The sequence below is a fragment of the Glycine max genome, chromosome 20 (genome assembly GCF_000004515.6).
Source record: "Glycine max cultivar Williams 82 chromosome 20, Glycine_max_v4.0, whole genome shotgun sequence".
Taxonomy (NCBI): Eukaryota; Viridiplantae; Streptophyta; class Magnoliopsida; order Fabales; family Fabaceae; genus Glycine; species Glycine max.
This window is the reverse complement of record NC_038256.2, coordinates 4,456,814-4,467,100: the sequence shown is the minus strand read 5'-3', so window position 1 is coordinate 4,467,100 and position 10,287 is coordinate 4,456,814. Positions and strand designations below refer to the sequence as shown.

At 32.9% G+C, this 10,287-nt stretch overlaps 1 protein-coding gene across 11 annotated transcripts; it reads right to left on the bottom strand.

The window, feature by feature from the left end:
- Window positions 1-1,162: 1,162 nt before the first annotated feature.
- On the bottom strand, window positions 1,163-7,884 carry LOC100800815 (uncharacterized). 11 transcript variants are annotated; one of them, XR_420138.4, is made up of 9 exons: window positions 7,402-7,884; window positions 7,100-7,278; window positions 6,608-6,807; window positions 6,328-6,443; window positions 6,164-6,235; window positions 4,862-5,430; window positions 2,365-3,406; window positions 1,879-1,962; window positions 1,163-1,212 (listed from the first exon to the last, which is right to left on the bottom strand). XR_420138.4 is itself a non-coding variant. In XM_041013147.1 (5 exons), the coding sequence occupies exons 1-5, from the start codon at window positions 7,527-7,529 to the stop codon at window positions 6,232-6,234; spliced, it is 501 nt and encodes a 166-aa protein (XP_040869081.1). In that variant the 5' UTR covers window positions 7,530-7,884; the 3' UTR covers window positions 5,925-6,231. The 11 variants fall into 11 exon arrangements, 1 of the variants encoding a protein (XP_040869081.1); XR_001387096.3 differs by having other exon boundaries at window positions 6,608-6,796; XR_420137.4 differs by having other exon boundaries at window positions 6,608-6,763.
- Between the last annotated feature and the right edge of the window lie 2,403 nt (window positions 7,885-10,287).

Sequence of the window (10,287 nt, the reverse complement as noted above, 5' to 3'; positions counted from 1 at the left end):
GTCATCGCGTCCAAAAATAAGCGCTGAGATCTGTGCATTTGATGATATACACCACCATTGTCACCAGCTCTTGCCATGATTAAGGAACAAAGAATTTTGCAGTAAATTAAAAAAAAAATTCAGGACCTCACCACACTCTACTCACGTGTTTCTCTCTTTGATGGTAGTTCACTCGTGTTTGATGTTCTCAATATAGACTTTTGTGTGATGTTTTCACTCTTGCCTTTTACCACTCACTCCCTCTTAAGTTCCTGGATGAATCAAATTAGACACACAAGGTATATAACAGGACATATAGTTTAATTATCACAGACTATGTAGCAGATTTAATTTGGATAACAAATCATATTTGATTTTGGTTAACAGTTAGACTTGATTTGGATAACAGATTGGATTTGATTTGGATAGCAGATTGGATTTGATTTGATTTGATTTGGATAACAGATCAGATTTGGATAACAAATTAGATTTAATTTGAATAACAGATATGATAACAAATAAAATAAACAGATAAGATAACAGATATGACAAGTAAACTTCAAATGCTCATAACTTTTGTTACAGTTGTCTATTTGAGGCTCACTATATATCAAAACGCTCAGAATTCAGAGGAGAATCTAGATAAGGGGATTTGATCCACGATTTTATTTCCAAAAAAAAAACACCTCTAAATGTCTCAATTTCGTGTTCAAAGATCAAACACCTAATTTTTTTTTCAAAATTTCTGCAACTTTTTTTTTTGACACAAAGTGTGAAAGACACAAGAAACAAGAACAAGAGCGTGACAAGAACAAGAACGCAAATAACAGAACACAAGATGCAAACAAGAAGGAAACAAGATGTAAACAAAAATGCAAATAACAGAACAAGGACAAAACACGAACCTGGACAAATTACAAAGAAAAATAATAGGATAGGATAAAACCTGTATCAAGAGTTGAAGCTCTGATGCCAGATGATGTGATCCTGACTAGGAGCAGATCGCTTGATACAGGCTACAGAGATTTGGATGACGCCACTTCCAGTGAAGGAAGATAAGTCAGGGTAGACGCCACTTCCGGTGAAGGAAGATAAGTCAGGGTAGACGTCACAAGGATTACCTTGATAGTTTGGGCCTTCAGCAACAATTAATAGTCTTGATAGTGTCTCTGCCTCTGGGCCTTCATCCTTCTCCACTCGGGGGCTTTATCCTTCTCCACTTGGGCCTTTAGCCTGTATTTGGCCAGTTTCAGGATTCTCATCAGTAAGCATTCTAAGATGATTTTTCAGATAACCGTCTTAGAATGTGTTTTTTTTTATAAAAAAAAATTAACTACAATTGAACTACATGCATACGTTGATAACAAAATACAAAAGAGAATTTCATAAAACAAAAAATTGTATGTACGTCTCACTTAAGGAAAATCAATCATGCAATATTACTTGAATTAAAAGTGATTGACATTAATTTTAAAAATACATGTAAGGCTTTGTTGTTGTTGGAATGTAATATGCATTGTTTTTTCTTCGTTTCTGAAAAGATGAAAACTCCAGTCAAAATTTTAACTGCTGCCACTAAATTGATTACCAATTTAAGCAAGGGTCTTGTTAATAAGTGTCCTAACGGAACTAGTTAGGTAGCATGAAATACCCTATTAAATGTTTCTAGTTACATAAAAAGTTCTAATAACATTTTGTGTTTCTGATATAATAAATGATTCCTTTCCTAATAAAATTTTCTACTTTTTTTTTTTTTTAAAAGACACTAGTTATCATTTGTCTTTAAACAATTGTAATTATAAATGAGTAACATTAAACAAAATGAGCAAAGTAACTTTGGTAGTCTTTACTAATCATAATCTATAAGCAACGACAGCACTTGGTAAGCACCAAACTCACCTTAGAATGAGAAAATAATAAAGCAATGCTATAGGTGTGTGCCATTGCCTCATGATTTGCAGGGCCATTTTCCATAGATGTTGCCTGAACCCAGTTGAAGAAAGCAAAAGACTCACTTAGTGATTGCTCAACCTAAGAGAACTTCGACCCTAAAACTTTCAAACACATTTGATTTGGAACTAGATCAAGGAAATATCTAGGGTCTCTATCATTGGAAATAGGGAAAAAGAAACAATCATACTAATTGAACCATGTGTTTAACTTAACTGAACTCAACAAGAATAATTAAAATTAAATTACAATGAGGTCAGATAAATTTTGCAGGCATTTCCTTAAATGTTTAATGAGGTCAGAAATAAAAAATGATGGATGTTTTCTTTTCTGTTTTCCATTCAAAAGCAAAATCTTTTAATTTGTATATTTTAAGCTACCACTTAAAAGTTAAAACTAGAAAGAAAAAAAACCATGAAGTAGAACAAATTTCACCTTGGATTCGACTTGCCAAAAACAGTGGTAAACTTCTTCCTCCACCGTGCCCAATGCATAAAATGTGCATATTTTTCTTTCCTTGCAAAGCACTCATGATAACAAAACTACACGAGGCTATAGTAGTCAAACCAACTGATACCATACTCTTCACATCTACAAGATGACATTAAACAAGTAATATATATACTTGGGATTTAATTGAATATGAACTGAAAACAAACCCTAAGGATGGATATGCTCAGAAAAATTAGAAATCAAGAATCATGACTTAAAAATACCCCTATAACTTTTTTAATAAATTCCATGACCATGACCAAAATAAAAATATCAAATCTGCAATGACATATAGCAATTAGTGTAAAATGACTCAAAACAATGGAGTGGCGAGCATAAAAAAAATCTTAATTTAAGGAGTGAATCAAGAAAATAAGATATCCAAGTCCTAAGGACTCAAAAAGTTTGACAGAAGCTCAAAATTTAACTAGGCAGCCAATGAAGTAATCATCATCAAATGGCAAACATGAGCCTCCAAAGAAAATATAAAATACCAAGGAAAACCCCCTCACACAAAGGGAATCAAATCACCTGTCTCCTTTTTATGTCCTCCTCACAGTCCTTCCAACAAAAAATAACAACTTAGTAGAGAAAACTAACAACCTAGAGAATGTTATTATTCAAAAGAGATAAATTCTTTAGTAATGTGACAATTTTTAAATGGAGAGACAGAGAAAGGGAACAAAAAGTATAGGTGGTTTCAATCCTATCAAAGATGTTGACTCAACAAAACATGGTATCCAAAGAAGACTTCTTTGACATAATTCAATGATGTGGTTTCAATCCCATCAAAGAAGGCACCTTCCTTATAGTTGATTCGAGAATGACTTGGAGAAACCTTGAAAAGAGAAATTGTTGATTATATTAATGATGTGAAGCACATCAAGTGTTGGACTGTGTTTCATTCAGGCAATGATAAATTTGTGCTACCTGTGGTGAAGAAATTGTAAATGAACTACCTGAATTATCTTACATTGGTGCACTCCTGCAATTACAAAAACATATAAGAAAATATGTTGAAAGTGAAAATTAGATTATCTTTATGATAATTAGGAATTGAATTGCACACTTCACAACACTAATTGATGTGAACATACAAATTATCAGATTAAGTTAGTGTCCTGGAACTGGTGGATGTATAGAAGGGAGAGTTTTGGGGGAGTTGCTTTCTCAGATTGGTGTATTAACCCTTGAGATTGTGTTTTGAACAAATAGCATCGTGCAACATACACAAATGTGGTTTTCTTTTGTTTTGAATCTTTTTATAGGATTGCTTTAGGTGATTAAAAGCAACAGGGGTATACATTTGCCTGTTGCAAAATATATTATGACTTTTAAAAAAAAGTTAGTTGTAAGTGTGGAGGTTAAAAATTCCTTCTTTTTTTGTTTTTTTACTTTCTTCACCTGTGTCCTAAGCATTCACTACCTTTAATTAAAATATGTCACGTGTAATTACTTCCAACTCACATCAACAAAAAGGCAACAGCAACAACCAAGCCTTTTGATATGTATAATAATCATAAATTTTTTGTACGTAATAAGTTTATTTGTTATTATAATAATTATCTTTATAATCATAAGAATAATTTTGTATTAATTGGCAAGTACATTACAAAAAATAAATGTGACAAAATCTAACAATTAAATTTGGATTTATGTTATTAGTTCTAAAATTTCATATTCACGAGCCACAACTACACCAATAAAAGAAACTAAAAGAAGCAGCATATTAGACTTTAATGGGTAAAATATTTATTTGTCCATCAAATAGATTATTTTTTTCTTGAAGAAATAGATTTCTAGTTCTTATATTTATGAAAAAGCAGTGTTTTTAGTCTTAACGAAGGACTAAAACTATAACACTTTTAGTAAAAATATCAATATGTAGAGATTAAAACTAAACATTGAAATATGTTGTGGAATTGAAAATATATTTTAATCTTATTGGACTGCTATTTTGGTTATTACGTGAATCCGGCTGGCCTATGAGGCCATACATGTTGCACCAATCTTCCTTATAATAACTACATAGTTTCTTTTCCTAATAATTAAATTATTTAATGTTGTTAAAAATATTAGCTATGATTTTAATTCAAATAAATTCAGAGGGTATTCATGATTGAAATAAAGAAGTAGAAATTCTTTATTTATTTAAAAAAGTCTACCAACTCTAGTTATTTCTTAGTAAATAATAATTATACTCCACAAAAGACAATTAGATCCAAACTTCAAACCAAAATAGTTGTTAAAATAATATAAGAAATTTGTATAATAAAACATACAATACTTGTAGAAAATAACATTTTTTCACTAAATTGTGAATTTTTTTTTCTTGTGATGATATTGGTACAAATATTCACCGCCTGAATCAATGACTAATATAAGTTATAAATCAAACAAAAAAATGCATTACTTAGATCAAGACAGACAAAGTTCTTACCATTCAAAAGAGTAGTTTTCTCTCCCGTGTCTTTGTACTACCAGAGACATATTGGTTTATGCGGAAAAGATTAGGCAAAACTCTTCCAAAGGGATTGCAACAGAGTCGCTGCCACAAACAGAGTCAGCTTCCAATCAAGCAACTGGATACTAAATGCATCAATTCATAAGGAATAGAGTAAAGCAAGTCCCAGTAACATGAGCAATACTCATTTCCCACCGCTTCAAATCATCCCTCTCTCTCTCTTTCTCTCTCTCTCTCTCTCTCTCTCTCTCTCTCTCTCTCTCTCTCTCTATATATATATATATATATATATATATATATATATATATATATGTTTTAACTCAACTTTTTTCTTTTCTTAAAAGAAACTAAAAAACCTAAGTCAAACACTATGTACATGTTACAAATCAGCTTTAGTAATTTGATGCAGTCCTAAGTCACTGGCGTAATTTCCTAAGCTACCCAATTGATGCAGTCACTGGTTGTTAGAGCCTAAACCAATTTATAAAGCCCAAAGGATCATCTGGTTGACTGGTCCAACAATTGTTCTCACAAGACTGTGTCCACTGAAATAAAAATATAAATTCTTTAAGATTCAAGACTCAAAATGAATAGCAAGACAGTCAGACATGCAGAGAACATAACCGACAAGATGCTAGAAAGATTACTTAGTAAAATGCCTTCTTAACTAACTGTATACAAATTAGATCAAGAAAGGCCTTTAACATAGTGAAGCATCAAAGCCATGGACATATGCAGGTCTAAGGCTAATTGTATCTTGCAATTTAGATTAAACCGTCAAAACTCACTAAATTTTCTGATTGCACAAAATAGAGTTTTACATAACAATTTACATGGGTCATCTTAACTTTCAATTACATGAATCCTTCTTATCCAACTTTCACGTTTAAATTGCAGCCATATATTGTCAGGAATAAGAGATATTCCTAGAAGTGAACATACTCAGAAAACTAATAAAAAATGTATACACCAAAGGGTAGGCGCACATTATGGAATATCTAGTAAAATAGTGTGAACTTTGACAATAAAAAGTAGAAAATAGTGAAAATACTAATATACCAATAATGAAGGTCTATAAGACTATAACAAATAAGTTCATGCCTATTATTGAAAACCCAACACTAGAATTACATGCCCAATATCTTGCAGTGCTTCCGTTTATAACTTTCTGCATTGAAATAACAAGAATTACATTTGGTTGGGAACAAGTAGTTTTCATTTTTTTTTTCTCTTAAAAAAATTATACTGAAACTATAATCTTTTAGAGCTAAAGGTAACCTTGTTCATCATGTTCCATTGACCAACTTGTGGCAAGCATTCTTTCTTCCTTCCAGTCTCGTGATATTTCAACTATGAAGAGAGAAGAGCCAAAATATACCATCAGGACTAGGAGAATGCTAAAAAGCTAACAATGATTGACCAATTTAACTAAAGACAATTACCCATGGAGCAAGAAGAACCCGAGCCTCAACTGATGCAAGCTTGCTGTCAATGCTGCACAACTGCAGAAGCAACCAGTAACCTTCCTAGCTTTTCCTTCCGAATCAATCTTGCACAACTACAGGTAGAAAGTCCAGCAAAATTAAAACACAAAAACAATGGCATAAATTAATCCATTGGAATGCATAAATATAAAATAGTCATAATCAATATTAAATATTGACCAAAAAAAAGTAAATGAAATTCCACAAAGGAATGAAATCAACTGCCAATGACACTTACACCAGCCCATTTTCCAAGGGTCTTTGCACCCAGAATTGTCAGTAGGCTAACATTGTGCTCTACACAAAGGGCCTTAGCCAATTTAACATAGTCAGGTTGGTCACAGTCTTCTGCTAGAACATAGTTGCACAACATGCTTCTCGATCCCTTTTGCACCTTCATGAAGGCCACGTGCAAGACCACCATAAGCTAATGATTTTCTAAGCATGAGTTGTAAGGCAGTATTGATATCCACAATTTCAAAACCTCTAATTAGACAAAGAATCTCCAACTTTAAATGCCTTATTATACCCACAATTAATACCTCTATAAATAAGTTACAGGGAAAAGGTAATATAAAATTAGCATCACGAGTCCACATCCTTCAAACCAAAAATGATTGACAAGGATAACATTAATATTTATTAAAACCAAATCCAATATACTCGCAGATGAAAAAGAATATAAAGATGCAGATCTCCAAGGAAATGAGGTTGAAAGACAATCATATACCTTCCTTGTTGTTGCTCTCCAAGACTGAAATCCAATCCAAGCATTTTTGTGTAAACGTTCAATCCTGTTTGCAATTGCAAAAAAGGCTCCATATTCACCAAGTAAATCTTGATAGTAACTATTATTAAGCAGTGGAGGACAAGAAGGAGCATCAACATCATTTCTCCCTAGTCTTCGGTCTTTATCGGACCACAAACATCCAGTACATTCATTGCATCATATTGAAATCAGAAGCCACTCATTATAAGTTCTGAATAGAAAACAAAAAATATTACAGAAAATACAAAGCACACACAACTTACCAGGCCAATTCCTCGATAAAGAGATTTTTGATGTGGAAAAGACCAGAATCCTTCAAAATAAGGTTCATAAATGCATAGCGGTTGTCCTGTCCACTTAACCTCTCCTTCATCTCTTTCGTGTAAATCATTCTTTGAATTTGAAAAAGGTGTTGCAAGTGAATGCGGTTCTCGAGTTAATCTCCACCAACAGGAACAGAACAACGATATTCCTTTTGGGTTCCGAGACATTCTCTGTTATGTACCTCTACGGATGCTCGTTGTCGAGGAGACATAGGTCGTCGCGGAACCAAACTATTGTGGCACGGCAGAGGGTGGCGACGTTGAAGGGGTCACGGGGGAGGTAGGGGCTGAGGGAAAGAAGGGCATGGAGGGGGTTGGCAGAGATGGAGGATTTGAAGGAGGTTAAGTTTTGGAAGGAGTGGGAGGGCGCCTGTGAGAGAGAGACAATGTGAATGAAATTAAAAGGCTAAGAAAACCCTTTCGATGAAGATGTGTTTTTCAAAATCATTTTTAAAATCTAGTATTTGAAGTCGATTTTTTAAGAAATCCACGTCATAGAGCGTTTTCAAAGATGGTGGTACGAAAATCGTCTTTAAAAAATTGTATCTATTTATAAAATTGTCACTCTTTCATATATAAAATTAATTTTTATATAATCGTCGTAAAATCTAGGTCTTAAAAGAGTTTTTTTTTAGTAGTGATACATAGAAAAACACTAATGTCCAACATCAACACATTGTTAGGGTCATCAAAGCATAAGTATTAAAATATCTTGTTAACATATAAATGTCGGGTCATCACTAACTTTTTAAGATAGCAATTTTTGTAAAAAAAATGACAACATACTAACAATGAACTAAAATTACTAAAATTTGAAAACATGAAAGACGAAATGTGCAATAAAATCTTTTGAGTAATCAAAATTGAACAATCATTAAACCACAGGTACCAAAAGTGGATTAAAGTCAAAATTTTATTAGCATATTTAACATTATTTATATTTTTTTATTTTATTATTAGACTTAATTATATTTTTTATCTCCAAATTTTTACCTTTTAACGAATTTTATCTTTAAAAAATTAATTTGATGCATTTTATCCTTAACTTTTTAAAACACAAGCAATTTTCACTCTTATCATAGAGCTGACATGATATGCTAAAATAATTATACTTTTTATCTTCAATTTTTTACTTTTTGACAAATTTTACCCATAATTTTTTAATTTTTTTTGAGAATTTTATCCCCAACTTTTTAATCTTTAGACAAATTTTATTCCCAACTTCTATGTTGTCACGCTCAAATAGGGAAGATAAAAGTTACAAGTTTTTTAAAAAGTTAAAAATACATCAAATTTATATATCAAAGATAAAATTTGTCAAAAAAAAATAAAAATTAGAAATAAAAAATTCAATTAAGCATTATTTTTATCGTCTTCAATATTGTTACTATTTTTTTTACAGGATTGTTACTATTATTATTTCTATTGTAAAATGTTGTTACTATTCTTTCTGAAAGTGTCGAAACACTTTAGTATTTCAGCAGAGAGTGATTCCAGTTCAACTAGCACTTGCTCAAGCTAACAACAGACTTTGTTTGCAAAATAACATAGCCATTGCAGAAGCTAACACGAGGGAACAATGCTGGAAGCAACTAAAGATGACGTTGGCTCGGGCTTGGGAATAACATTTCGAGACAATGAAGGCCAACCACTTGTCTATGCTACAAAATTACTCATAAAAAAATTATTTATTATTAGTTATTATAAAACAAAAATATCTCATATATTAACAAAAAGTATGCATATATTAATAAAAAAATCTATTATATAATTATCTCATTATAATATTTTTATTAAAATTTACTTTAAGTCTTAGTTATCATTGGATATTAGATCGACCTGATATACATGGTTAGAAAAGATTTATCATTGCGCTCAGATACGGAACCGGGGGGGGGGGGGGGGGGGGGGGGGCAGGCAGGAACCCAAGTCCCCCTCCCTCCCATCTTTCTGAACTTCATGCGAAGTCCCAACAAAGGAAAATGTATATGGGAATTTCGATAATCATTGTTAAGCAAATTGACCTCAATGGGTTTTATTTAGAAACTAATTTTCAACAAGGGTTCGTTTTGAAACATTTTTGGTTGGGGGTCTATTTTACACATATTTCGTCAAGAGAAACAGCGAAATACACTGTATTTCACCAAGAGAAATGACAAAAGACACTGTATTTCGCTTACGGATGGCGAAACACAGTCAGTTTATACACAGGCATGTTGGGACATGCTAGGTGCACCCAGCAATTTATTGAATGGGTCATTTTGCCCTTCATTTAAAAAATTAAAAAAGCTTTCCTCCTCTTTCGAAACCACTCTCACTCTCTTTTCTTCGCTACTTGTTTTCTTCTTCTTCGCGAGCGCGTCTTCTCTTCTTCTCCGCGAGCCCAACTGCTTGTTGTGGTTGGATCATACGCAAATCCTTCGAGGTAGGTGTCCCTAACTTGACATTGCTTTTATTATGCAATATAGTTGTAGCATTTAGGGTAGGATAGTGGAACCTTACCTTAGGGTAGAAGATGCCGAAAAAATGGGGAAATGAGTGGTTACAGTGGCGTCTTCCGGAAGACCCGCGAAGGCTTCTTTCGGAACTTCCTAAAGAAGGTGTTCTGGAAATTTTTTGGAAGAAGGGTTCTTCCGAAAGTAACCAAAGGTCAACTGGAAGAACACTTCTTCCGGAAATCTTCCGAAACACCTTCTTCCAGAAACTTCCCAGAAGAAGTAGTTCTTCCGGAAAGTTTCCGGAAGAAAGGTTCTTCCGGATGCCCTTTGAATATTTCGGAAGAACTTTCCGGAAGAGCGACTTCTTCTGGAAAGTTTCCGAAAGAAC